The sequence below is a fragment of the Rhyacophila brunnea genome, unplaced genomic scaffold, assembly GCF_057557595.1.
Source record: "Rhyacophila brunnea isolate RB1 unplaced genomic scaffold, BYU_Rbru_1.0 scaffold_16, whole genome shotgun sequence".
In the NCBI taxonomy this organism is placed as follows: domain Eukaryota; kingdom Metazoa; phylum Arthropoda; class Insecta; order Trichoptera; family Rhyacophilidae; genus Rhyacophila; species Rhyacophila brunnea.
The window spans coordinates 17,588,141-17,602,571 of NW_028232816.1; the positions used below are offsets into that span (position 1 = coordinate 17,588,141).

Below are 14,431 nucleotides of genomic sequence, written 5' to 3' on the forward strand. Positions count from 1 at the left end.
ATTGCCAACGCGCGTATATCACTATTGTAGCGCCGCTGCAAGGTGAAGGAGGGCCGGTCTTGGCTATGGAATCCATGACACTGTGCCACAAGGGTACGAAGTGTCACACTCTTCGGCGGTATCCGGAACACATGTCCCAGCCACGTATAGCGTCTCTTCACGATTACCTCAATCACGGAGGGCTGCTGTATCCGCTCACGAACTCAAGTGTTTGTAACTCGGTCGTAACAATGTACCCTTTTGATTTGGCGGAGACATCGATTTGCAAAGCTCAAAAGCCGAAACCTTTGAAGCTTAGTAAGATACCACGTCTCACATCCATTAATTACTTACCTACTTGAACTTTATTTCAGTTCGATCTCATTCTTCCTATTAAAGCCGATATCTAATTTATTCGCCATTTCCAATGATATTATTTGAATATTATTAATATTGAATGTCTAAGTCAAATTCTTGTTAATACCTTTCAAATATAGCTGTCATTAAATCAGTGGAAATAGTCCCTACTTAGATACGAAGAGTTCAGGTTTACGGGTGAGAGTAATGTTATTTTTAAACTGAAATATAATAAATTTTACTGCTTACTTTCAATTTAACTAATCAATATACTTTTTTTTTATTCAACGAATAATTCACAAGATTTAAATTAATAATTAATAAAATTCTAATTATTGAACATACATAATTTCGAAAACACTTCTGAGAAAATTATATTATAACCAATAGAAAAAATCTTCTTGAAAAAAGTAAGAATCGAAGCTGCATCTCTCGGGTATTGCGTCCATGCACATAGACCACTATGCTAAAAGTGTTATAATTAATTATTGCGTCAAATTTTAACTAATGGCTTTTAATACTCTCTGAAGCGTTTTCCAAATTAAGCTACTATAGGCGATCGGCTTTTGTATTTTAAATCGAAGTGGGTTTTTAATTTGTCAGAATTAAGTATGCCACCTTTAGCAGAGTGGTCTATGTGAATGGGAGCGATACCCGAGAGATGATTTCCAATACACGCCCATTTTATTTCGTTTTTTTATTACCAGATTTATTTTTCAATTAAAAAAGAAACTTCACCTTAACCAGTAAGTGATGAATTATTTAACAATATCCTTTGGAGGTCAATTTATTGTGGGCGGCGGTCAATTTCAAATTTTAAAAGTCGGCTGTATTCAGACCGCGAGACACCCACAGAATACAAATCCAAATAAAATGATAATTTAAAAAAAATATTTTCCCAAATTTATGGCGCGCTGTAAGTAGGATGGATAAAAAACTTCTGTCTGTTTATTGCCTTTGAGTAAAATAATATATCGAAAAGTCGAGATACGTCAAAGTTGGGAGCTTGAAGTGCCGAGAAGGTGTTGTGATTTTGCTCACGTACTTTTGAGCACGTGATTCATTTTATCATCCTGAAACTCGCGTTTTAAAGAAAAATAACAACAAAAGTAAACCATCAACTAGCAAGAAGGTAAATAAGCCAATGTATTAGGTAAACAAAGTCATATTACAGTAAATTGCCTCGCTGAAATATTTCCCAGTGACAATATTATTTTTGCTTGCTCTTGCTGTTTTACTATTTTCTTTTGTTACAATATTCGTTCTCGGATAGAAAATGATATATAGCTTCCTCGTTAACACATTAGAATACATTTTAAGATTAATAGTTGTAGACTGTATAGCAATCATACCACTCAGTATTAAATGAGTGACACACTTTAATATGTATATTTTGTTGTCAAAACAAAACAATAGAGCAATAATAATTGTCAGCATTTTCTCAATCATAACTAGATCACTAGGGTCTGTTATGATTGGTTAATTGCGATAATATCTCTTGTACTGCATTTGTACTTTATAATATTGATAATAAGGGGGAGGCTTTTGTAGTCGCATACATAAGGTACTGACATTTCATCTGGGGTATTCGGGCTCATTTCCCGGTGAGGTCACTTTATAGTAGATTTTATGTAATCAAAATTGATATTTTGTTATCGTTGGGGTCCTGAAAGTTAGTCGGTTCATCGGCCTCTACGTCACTAAATTGACCATTGCTATCTTCGTGTAAGTAAATAAACTAATTAAACTTAATTCTGGAACACGATCTTGCGATTAGTTGTTAGACATATTTAGAAAATGTTATTTTGTTAATGGTAAAAGAATACTAAAAATAAAATTTTCTGATATTGTGAATGTTATTGTAACTGTCTGTTTTTTAAAAGATGTGCATTTGCTAGTTAATGGTATAACTACAGCGTTTCTTAACCTTTTTGATCTGCGACCCAATTTGGGGTTATCATTTTGGTTCACGACCCAAGATTAAGTAAATAAAATAGCACGTACTGACAAAAAAATATTTTATTTTAATAATACCTACTAAATAATAATTTATTAATATATCATTAATACATTATATTAATATAATATAATTTATTAATATAGGTAAATAATACTTTGACACCCACGGTAGCCGCGCAGCTTAAGCGTTGGACTATAACGACGTGGGTCCCAGGTTCGAATCCCGGGGCTTGTAAGTACACAAATTGTTTTTCAATTTGTGTGTGTCAGGGTATGGACCTAATAGATTGAGAAAGTGGCTGACATCCATTTCTCGTAAACAACAAAATCTGTTAATACAAACCTCTACTCTGTAGAGGCCCATAAATGATTCTATTAGTTTCGGACATGGTCGAAAAAAAAAATGTTTTGGTAAACAAGATTTTTATCCTACTAATATTGTGAACTTGGCTTTATATAAGCTTTGAGAGCTCATCAAAGTTTGGTGTTATATTAGACAGGCTGCATCTTAGGCGTAAAACCCACTTAACGCAGCAAGTGTGGCTCTCGCGCAAAATTTCACAAGTGGCGCGTAAATCAACGAAAATACAACGTAATCAAATACGCCAGCGCCCACTGGATTTGACGACGCATTATACGCGCCCGCCGCATGAATCATCGTTTTTTTGCGAATCACCGCTTCTTGGCGATACGAATGAAAGAAAATACAATGGAGTCCATTCATTGAACACAGCGAGCAAAATCACGCTCTGGACGGCGTCGTCGATCGTCGGGCGAGAAGTCATTACTTAATAACAGAGATCTCATTGTTTAATTTTATTGCATGTCCTATATTTCGCTGGTTGAATAATGTCGTCGTAAATATTAATTACAAGCCCCGAAATAATATAATATTTTTATTGCTTTGTTATGAGAGACGCTGTAATAATAATTATTTTGTGCTACTTGGGCCGCTTATTACATAGGTGAAGGGTAATGAGCGGCAAGAGACGTGTGATTATGGTTATGAATAAACGCTTCATACGCCGACTTCGCCCGCTCGACGCGTTCTATGGGCACTATCGCTTAGGTCTTCTTGTGGCTGCAGTCTATTTCGAAATTTGGATTTCATACACTAAAAGCAGAAAATCCTGATTCGCATTTATGTATGCTGTTGTAAAGGGCAAAAGAGATTATTAGTTTTGATCACTGCGATCGTGTGAAATGTCAACGTTAAACAGTGTTGCTAGAATAGTGTTATGTTGAGAATATTTAGCAACCCACTTAATATACCAATTGATTTAATTTTGGGTCGCGACCCATATGTTAAGAAATGCTTCCGTTACACATCAAAATGAGTAAACATAATGCCAGTTCTTTTTATTTGTTCTAAGAGGGATTGATTAGTTTTAAGTTAATTAAGTTCGATGTTCAGAGTGATATTCTGGATTTGACTTAGACCAATATAAACAAAATATGTATAGAAATATCTACTAACTGTAGAGATATCAAAACTACGTATACGTTTGTGTTAATATGTAGTTTATAACAATTGGAGAAAGTATTTTTTTCCTGAAATTTATAAAAGTCGTGTAGAAATGTAAAAAGCGTAGTTGTAGCTGACTTTACAACTAATACCCAGATATTATATACAATAATAACTTAATATTAAATATTAAGCCGTACAAATATTAGATGTCAAGCGGATTTCGTTTGGTTTATCGCCACCATTTAGAAACCATTCCGCCCACCCTCGGGTATTGCAAAGTGGATAAGCCCTCACTTCTAGGAGGTCCGCCACGGGACCCTAAAATAGATCTAGGGTTTCAGCTCCGGACGGGTTTCAGTGCCAAACGGGCTTCAGCTCTAAAATGGAAGCCATTACGTTCGCTTGCGGCGTTGGAAATCGCTCCGTCCTAATTAGCGATTATCTACAAAACTCTGGCGACGGTGAGAGCAAACTATCATCGATTTTCCCAAACTTTTCCCCTTCCTGGGCCGTTATCGTGTAACAAAATGTTTATTTTACTTTCAACGTGTGAAAGATTTATATTATATTGTCGCCTATGAATAAACGTAACACAAGCGTGGCGTTTTATATATAAAGTTCTTTACGGCGAGAACTGAGATCGGTCAACATAATATTATATTTCAGATGTCAACTAATTACAAATTATAAAAACTGCCTATTAATCATGTATTAATATTGTTGTGACAACCAATTAAACCAGATTAAGGCCATTTTTTTGCATTTAGAAAATTTTGCAGCATCATACTGTTAACACGAAGATATCTTAGCTTACATTGTTGATCAGTTTGATATTAGGTTTTGATATTAGCCACACTGCTTAATTTAGCTTTCATGTGCTCCTCTTTTGGACACTTTTAATTTTTTTATGTAAATTCAGTCAAACACACTTGAGTAAATGGTGACACCAGTCTTGGGCAACTGCTCCTGAGATATTCTTAGTCATCAAAAAAATATTGATGCTTCCCAGAAAAACCTTGAATCTTGTGATATGCCCGATTAAGACCGAATATGGTGCGGGATGAGTTGTGGTTTGGTGTGGCCATTAACCACAATGTTGTGACAATAAAATAAAAATTAATCAACATAATACAATAATTATTACATACAATTATAATATTATAGAAAATATTTTTATTTATAATATAACTAATACCTACTTCATAATATACGAGTATGTAAATAATTTTAACCAAAAACAGGTAAATATTAAGTCAAAAGTTAATTATGGTTTTTACATCGTTAACAAGACAAAGTATATTTTAACATGAGAGGACAAAATATCATAATGACATAATCGTTTTTTATACAATGTCTATAGGTAAGTAGTTTTTTTTTAAATTTATTTATCATTATTATTAATAACCATGTCCGGCCTTTTTCGTACAAGGTGGCTGTTAGTAATTTTTGAACATCACAAACCCCCAGGTTTTGAGAAAATCACATAAATATATTGTGTTCTTACCGGGAATCGAACCCAGAGCTCCCAGGCGGAAGGCCAGCGCCTTACACGCTGCTCCACGAGAGCTGCTAATTTCTATGGATTACCTAGACTAATCTCACAAAGAAATCCAAAATTATTAATTTTCAACCTTCAGAGAGCACTCCATTCCTTAAATGATAATACACTAAATTAAAAATATAATGTCTGGCAATGCTGTATGAATAGAATTATATTACATGTCACAGAAATATTGTTCTGTAAAAACTTTAATACGACATTGTACGCCGTTCACAATGGCTGCACCATATGCTCAGTATGATAGGTACTAACAAGTTTCATATTGTATTCGATGCGCTTGCAGCATGACGTTTAATAACGAGATATTTGCTTCACTGCTCGTCTGCGTTACGAAATAATTATCCATATTGGCTAGAGACATGAATACGATAATAACTTATTTCTAAGACAGAATATTATATTATAGTGTCACTGCAACCAAGCCTTTAGCAGAAAGAATATATATTAAATTTTTCTTTTGTTTTCTTTGGTTTATTCAAGCCTTCCAAACAATGGTTGTACTCGTATTTGCGATACATGATATCTCTTATTCAGCTCATATTTGAATCCATGAATGGCAGTTGCGGAACACAATGTTAATCGCGAGTTTTCCACGATCTCTATTAGGCGCGAGATCATTAGATTCGTATGAATTTTACCGTCAAAAAGTATACAATAATCGTATCAATTACACTGAAAATAATAATGTTTATAAGAACTTAGATTCCATACAATTAAGTTGTGATTATATTATGCTGCAAGTCGTGTACTATCACGTGACGTCACAGTAAGCAGCCACTACGTGAACAAGTATGAACTTGATGTCGTTTTTCTTGGTGTAAAAAATGTTATCAGACTGATGCTCCCATCCCGTAGATTTATCCTTGTCAAATTTGGGATCACAGAGATTATCAATATAATTTTTTATCGTAAATATTTCACTATAATAATGTCGATATAAATTTTACTGATGGTTTTATAAATGCGTTTAAAAATTATTAAATATAAAAAATATAAGAAATATGACTATATTCTAAAACATAAGAGCGAGAGGTTTAAAAGAATACTATTTTATGTAATAAAAATACTTTATGCAGTCATCAAATGTTTAAAATAAATATAAAGGATAATAAGGCTTCAAAATTATATAAATAGATTATCTACAACGTTTAAGAAATGTCCAGGATCATGCTTTGAAAATAAAACAAAAGCTCTATTTTGACCTAGACCTGAGCATGTCCCCCCTTGCAAATTCATTGATTTTAATACAATAACAGTAAGTATTCTTTTAATTATACAATAATTAATTATTTCTTTTGCGTTTTGTTGTGTTGTGTTTGTGACCAGGGTGATGACTACTCGCTAATCTCAGACTAAGAGTGGGCAGGAGGATACCTGGCAACATGACAAGCTAGCATCGGATGTGAAGAACTCTCTTCTAATTGTAGATCCGCTGTACGAGCTTCCTGGCTTTAGGCACCCACGAAAATGTGTCCGGTGTGGGTATTCTAGGTGTGGTTATATGATGCATACTTGGGGTTTGAATAAGTCTCTACTTCACGAGTGTATAGAGCAGCGTTTCCCAACATTTTTTGGCTCGCGTACCACTTGGTAGTACATCACGCTTAATTGTACCACTTCGTAAAAATGATTGTATTTCGAGAAATTTGTTATTCTATTTGCATTATAAATTTTATAGGGTGACTATATTTCCCAAATCTCAATTTATTTAGGTTTTATTTTTTCTGATAAAAATGATACATTTGAACTTTACATATCACAATGTTTTTTTTTAATAAAAGGCGCCGAAACTCATTTCTTGTCGAAATTCAAAACCAGGGCATTTAAAGAAGTTTTTTTTACCAACTAATTTTTATAAAAAAAAATTACATAGAATTAAATTAAATTATTTGTATAAAAAAATGAAATGCGCCGCAGGCAATTTTTTCCCAAAAATTACCGATATAAATAGAAAATATATGTATATAAAATTAATTATACACGGTAAATGTAAAAATTCAGCGCCATCATAACAGTGACGGCGACATCTCAAGTTACTTATAGCTAACGCGCTAAATTTAAAAGTGCACTCCAAAAATACGATATTAATTGTTGGATTTTCGATCATCGACAACTGTACTGTATATTATTAATTAGCATTATGAATTATAGAAAAAATACAATAGTTTAAATGTTATTTTTATGACTGATTTTTTTAAACTTTTTATGTCCGCCATTACTGATTAGTTTTCACGTACCACCAACTATCCACTCGCGTACCACCGCTGGTACGCGTACCACAGGTTGGGAACCGCTGGTGTAGAGGATGCAGACCACGAATCATATTGTAGAGTTACGTAACATGTACGCCTGACTAATTTTGTGATTTTGTTTTGTGCTGACTTTTTCTTTTGAATACAATATTTTACTTCATTCTTTTTTTACTATCATCATATTATAATTTATTATATGAGTGCATCAACTCAGTCCATTAGTTTGTAGGGCTCGATAGAAGGCACGCATTTTTGTTGATGGAAGTAGGCTGAACTTTTTAGTGGAGTATATATATAGTTTTTAATCACGTCGGGGTCACCATTGTAGGTATAGTGATAGGAAAATGACCAGTAAAGAAAGTGTGAAGGCACTTTTGATATTAGATTTATTTGAGTTGATTAAAATATATCTCCTTATTTCAGCTGTCACATTTCAATATTGGGGCATAGGGCTAGCACAAGTTCGCGCCACTTCCATCGGTCTATCGCCGACTCTTCCACTTCTCGCACCTCTCGCCATGCCAGACCTGCAACTCATAGATTACTTTTGTAGTACCGCTGCAGGGTGAAGGAGGCTCGGCCACGGCAAGGAAACCGTTGAGGCTGTGCCATAAGGGTATGAAGCGTAATCCGGAACACATGTCTCATCCACGTAAAGTGTCTCTTCGTGATTACCTCAATCACTGAAGACTGCTGTGTCCACTCACGAACTCGAGTGTTCGTATCGCGGTTGTAACAATGTACCCCTAAGACTCGGCGGAGACATCGATTCTCTAAGCTCAAAAGCCGAGACTTTTGAAGTTTGGTAAGATGCTACGTCTCACAGCCATACGTGAGCACAAGTAGCACGCACGTGTTGAACAAATGGCAGTTGGTCATCACAAAATACAACCGTGACCTCCATGCGACTCCTAGTTGACTGATATTATAATAATACATACCTAATGTTAACTCGGACCAGTGTGCGTGAGCATGTAATAAGCAATAGCCCTGCAATTGAGCGGAATGCTATATATATTATATTGTATTATAATATAATATATAGGTATATCCCCTGATAAATGAAGATATTTTAAAGCTGATTCCATTTTTCTCCTCAAGTGCATTCTATTAACATATTATGCAGAACCAATCTAGTAGTTCAATTGACTTCCAAGTCTTTATTTTGAACGTGTTTTATCTCCGATGACTATTTTTAAAAGTATTTATAGAAATATTTTTTATAGAAATAAAAGAAAAAAATATGTACTCGAAAGGATGAGTGTGCATAATATATTCTTATAACGCTATCTGATACATCTTACAAGACTGATGTTCACTTAAATTTAAAGTGGTTGAAAAAAGAAATTGTGGAAACTTTTAAGCTCAAAGTTTTCGATTATAATACACAAATTTTATGTAAAAGCGATGCTTCTAATGCAGGAAAATTATTCCTTAATGAATTTCCACCATAATGGTTTTCCACGAGGGATTTTCAAAATGAAAGTTTCACCTCATGTGGTTTTTATTTAGTAAAACTATAAATTGTGGCATCATGAAATACAAGCTTCGGTATCCAGTTTAAAACTGTTTTGTTCACAGAGAAAAAACGTATACAAATCAAAAGATTTTGTCTAAAGAAAATACTTGAAATCGTCATATTATTATAAATATTCAAGTGTACAGAGGGTGTATATAATAATGTGTCAGTCTGGTCCATAAATTTTATCTAACCTAGACGATACAGGGTCGCTTATTTGAAATTACTCTGACTTAGCATCCTCAAACATCCCTTGGTGAAATCCAGCTATGTCAATTTCGGCTACCTACGTCATTTCTATCCTTCAGGGGATGCGATTGAAACTTGTATTTATGGTAGTATGTAATACCAGTATTCATTGTACTTGGCCAATACAGTGTAGTCAATGCATTTGCATTTGCCATAATAATGATCGTTTAGTTCCCATAAAATAAATGTATAGAAACCATTATTTTACATCGACTTTCAAATGCCATTTTTAAAAACCGCACCAAAGATTAATTTCATGACTTTCATCTTATTTACAGAATCTATAAAATCCTAAATAATACGTTAACATTACAAGAGAGTTTTAAACAGTTGTATACATAGTAAACTAATAATAAGTTTGCGGTATCTATGGGTAAACATAGTGTTTATGTGGTATAATTAAAATATTACTTTGTCTTCAGAAAATAAACAAACAATATTATGCTCATTTCAAAAATTCGAAGAAGGGATACGTAAGAATGTTGCATTTTACATTTATTATGAAAATATTTGTTCAAAGAAAAAATGGTAGAAATGATCGATGCAATTCAAAATAATTACAAGATATAGACAAGATAACTTTTTATATACAACGTTTTAGTAATACAACGAAGTAAATAAAAAAAACAAACAAATATAGAATACTGAAACGTCATTTTGACATTTCATTTTGATTTCCATAGCAATGCACGTATATATTAATAATTTAGTTGCTAGGACCACCACCAATAATAGTCTTTTACTTTATACGGATTTTTCTGAAATAACTTTCCATACAAAACAGAATTAACTGAAAATGAATTCAATTCAGCTTAAAAATGGCTAAAAGTATTAAAAGAATGCATTGGCATCGTGTTCTGATATATTCTAAAAGTTTAAAATGGCTAGTTAGTCGGAAAGTTAGTTAAAAATCAATTGCAAGCTTTGTACTGGATAAACAACCATCAGATAACAAGAATCGAGCTAAGAAAAACGTTGTAAAATACAGAAAGCCATTTAAATTGCATGAAAAAACATATTCACAAATTAAAAAAATGGTAAATTTTATTTCGAATGTGGGTTCGACTATTCGAAAATTTAGTTTTTTTAGATTAAATTGGAAAACTAAACATTGCTAATTAATAAATATTTTATAATAATCACTTACATCAGTAACTTTTAATCATTCTGAATGCGGCCAGTTTGTATTGATTAATACAATTAACATGTGAAAGTCAGTCGCCATTTACCAATGTTTTGAAGTCGGGTTCAGTGTATTACTTTATGACGGTCAGGCAATAAAACACAAGAATCAGATTGAAATCGCGCGTCCTCCAATATTACCAATATCGAATGCGCTTATAGTTTACATTATTGCATATTGCGATACAGTAGTAACCATTTAAAATAACAATAAAATCTTTAACACGTGTTTAAGTTTTTCCCAGATATTTTCACAGTCGAGATTTAAACATTGTTACAGCTTGAGCCAAAGGCAATCTCATCCTATTATTTTTGCGTTCCTCGTATTGATATTTGTAGACACTTTTTGCTAGCATCATTTGGTATTTATAACATGCAGAAAAAAACGTTAAATTTAATACTAAAATTACAATTTTTGACGTTTAAAAATTAGATTGTTAATTAAGTTAGTTGTCATTATTGACGAAATTGGAAGAATATCTCAGAGACAAAATATATCACCATGGATAGCACGTGAGCTGGTAGTTCAATTGGTTGAATTCTCGACAGAATATTGCGATTGATTTGGGTTCTATTCGTTTCGAAGTTTTTTTAAGGAATTTTGGAAAAGGCACGTTTGCAAGTATATATTATAATAATATATATTATATTCCTAATGATTTGCTACATTATATTGATTAACTGATGTATTATATTAAGTAGATGTTTTATTTGAGGAATATTATTTAAAATATGAAATATTACAAAATAAATTAAAAACAAAATGACAATTAATAATTAATATTCTTTAATGCAAAACAAATATTGATAAAATATGTACAACTTTTAATAATATCAACTCTCAATAAAATTGCTTATACGAAATAATCCAGATATTAAATCATTACACTTTTAACATATTTTCGTATTTTTTTCTATTTAATGTCTTTAAATTTTCACTGATTTTATCATATATTATATAATTATCATAGTTTCTATATATGATTATTTAAAATTAATTGAATATCATTTAGAACTAATCGTTAAAAAATCACTAGCAGTTCAGTGCTGATAAAATGAGAGTCAAAAGAACAAATAAATAAGGACATTTTATCCTTAATTGTACTCCCAGTTGTATGGCCGCGGGCTGTTCACCTGAAAAAATAAACTTGTAAAAATAAATTATTCGGCTATTTACATAAAAATCACACAACAAAGTAGTAAATTCAATGTTTGTATAAGACTTAACTTTTTGGCATTAGGTTAAAAATATTAACTGAATAAATAAAATTGTAACTGAAAAAAAAAAAATTACAAAAATTTTCCCTTTGAAGTAAAATTTTAATTTATTAATTATCTAAAAATTAAGCTGGTGGATATTAAAAAAACCTTTTGAATTAAACTCTCGTGTCCTTCGTAAAAATATGTGAACTATGACAAATTCATTTCAAAATCATTTGAAGGATTTGTTTTATGAATTTCAGAATCGAAAAATAATTATAGGTAGGTATATAATATTGACGAAGAATAAATAAAAACATATAAAAAAGTATATAGCAAGCGATGGCAGCGTGTGGTAATTACGAGTATTTAAAAAAATCATTGAACCATTTTACCGAAAGAGGCTTGAAACCACACGAAGCCATTACAAACAAACCCAAAGCACTACAATGTATGGTTGTAGCATCAGTCTCGTGCGGCTCCGTTTCGGGATGGAATGAGCACTTAAAACCACTTCTTTCAGACACGTTTATAGCGTCATAGAAGGCGGCCGTGCATACATACCCACGGCTGTACATACATGACGGGTGGTGGTGGGAAAACAAAGTAGTCCAACAAGTCCAAAACCGTCTAAAGAAGATTTTCGACTGTTTTAGATACGTCATGTCTCTTTTTTTACATGTATAGAATTTATATTTTAAATAGATAAGTAGTTTAACTATTAAAAATTAGTTTTAATAATATAACCTTGTTTGCAAATGTCTATAAATAGTAATCATTTTCTAAAAAGATTAGATTAGTGATTTAATAAAATACTGTGGTACAGATAATAATAATATTTTTTCTTCTAAAACATTTTAATTACACGGTAAACAATCTAAAAAAAGTAAAATATCTACTTCTGAAACCGTGGGTAGTACCTACAATGAGAGATTTTTTTATAATAATGTCTGTTTCCGAGGTTTTTTTATATATTATGTAGGTATGTTTTAAAAAAATAAAAATACTTCCTTGAACCTTAATAAAAAATATATATTTAAAAATATAAATAGGTATAAAAGTTACCATTTAGCACGTGCACGATTACAGTGCGCGGGTTCGCGTTGGACGGACTGCACGTGTACTTTCCAGAGTCCGGTCCCTTTGCCCTCTGGATGAGCAGGTAGGACGTCGTGATATCCCCCTTCTCTGTGATGACGCTAACTCCGCCACGTGGGGAGTCGTAGTTTATCTCCTGTGGGATGTGGAAAGCGACGGCGGTGAGTGAATTTGCTGTGATATATTAATACGCCGGTGTGTTTTCCTCGTCATTGTGACAGAATGTATAAATTCAAAATACACAATGAGGTTACTGTTGCAAAAACAGTTATCTCCATATAATGTAATTGTGAGATTTTAACAAAAAAAAAATATTTCCAGGATTACCATTAATAGTATATTATTTGCAAATATAAGTATCTATTATTAATTTTAAAAACACTATTATCGATGGTTTAGTGCACAGATATGTATGTCCAGCTTAGTATGTTTTGATAAAATCGAAGTTTAAAATTTGTGATGCATGAGAAATGGACATATTATTATTGTGTATTTGAATGATACAGTATCTTCTAAAATATCCTATTTGGGCGTACATTATTTTTAGAGCATAAAGATATGATGCAGATGAACATTTTGTGTAGTTAACATTAACTCAATTTCGAGGAAACTGGACTTACAATATCTGTGCACTAAACCATCGATTTTTTTTAATTGAAACTTTTTTATGAACGGTAGTTACTCTAAAATTCTCTGAATTGTGAATTTCGCTGATTTGTGATGAAAACTGTCATGATTTATTTGATAAACAAAATTAAATGTAGAGGCAGTGGGCAAGTTGAAACTTTAGACATTTTAGTTAGCCATCGCGCAAGATGCCGATTGCGCTATTTTTGTCATTGAATTAATGATAATTTTTGTCTATAATGTTAAGTTATCGATATAGAAGAAAACGATAATTGTAGACGCATACCAATAAATTGTCGATTTAGTTTAGTCAAAACTAAAAGTTTCACTTCTATATTCATGAATTTGAGTTGATACCTAAATAATCATTAAAAGTTGTTATCACAGATAATTAACAAACTTTTACAAACATCTAATTTTGATAACAAATGTATTTGATAATTACAAATAGGTAGCTAAGTTGATTAAAATCTGTATAATGTGTTAATAATACGATTGACATCATATTGAACAATAATTAATATGTAAATTTTCCATTCAATTCAAGATGTGTCGACGGTTATAATATATATTATTTTACTTACGTACATAATATAAATTATATTTTCATCGATAATTATGATGATTTTATTTGTGAGATGTTTCTATATTACATAGGTATGTAGAATATTTAGACTCTAAAACATTCACAAGGTAAAGCTCTTGAGATAAATAGAGTAAAGCGCCGGGTTGTTTGTACGCTGAGGGAAAACAACAATAGAATAAATACTTAGTACGCGCTACGTTGGTATATATGTCACAGTGATTGTATTTTGTAGCTGTCTTCATTTTATAAAATAACAACGTGCTAATACAAATACTTTTAAAAATATTTATATGCAAAACATTCCATTTGACTTTTTTTATCCTTGTTTATCATTTATGTATGTGTATGTACGAGGATATAATATTTAAAAGAAGATATTGTATTTTGTATACTG

General features: G+C 32.1%; 1 protein-coding gene across 1 annotated transcript in view; it reads right to left on the minus strand.

The window, feature by feature from the left end:
* Positions 1-11,467: 11,467 nt before the first annotated feature.
* LOC147074485 (zwei Ig domain protein zig-8-like) overlaps positions 11,468-14,431 on the minus strand; it is an 89,564-nt gene continuing 86,600 nt past the window's right edge. Inside the window, exons 6-7 of the mRNA XM_085943431.1 lie at positions 12,792-12,960; positions 11,468-11,660 (exon numbers count right to left, since the gene is read on the minus strand). Of these exons, the coding sequence (XP_085799557.1) occupies positions 11,560-11,660; positions 12,792-12,960 (270 nt within the window). The 3' untranslated portion in view covers positions 11,468-11,559. The remainder of the gene's footprint in view (positions 11,661-12,791; positions 12,961-14,431) is intronic.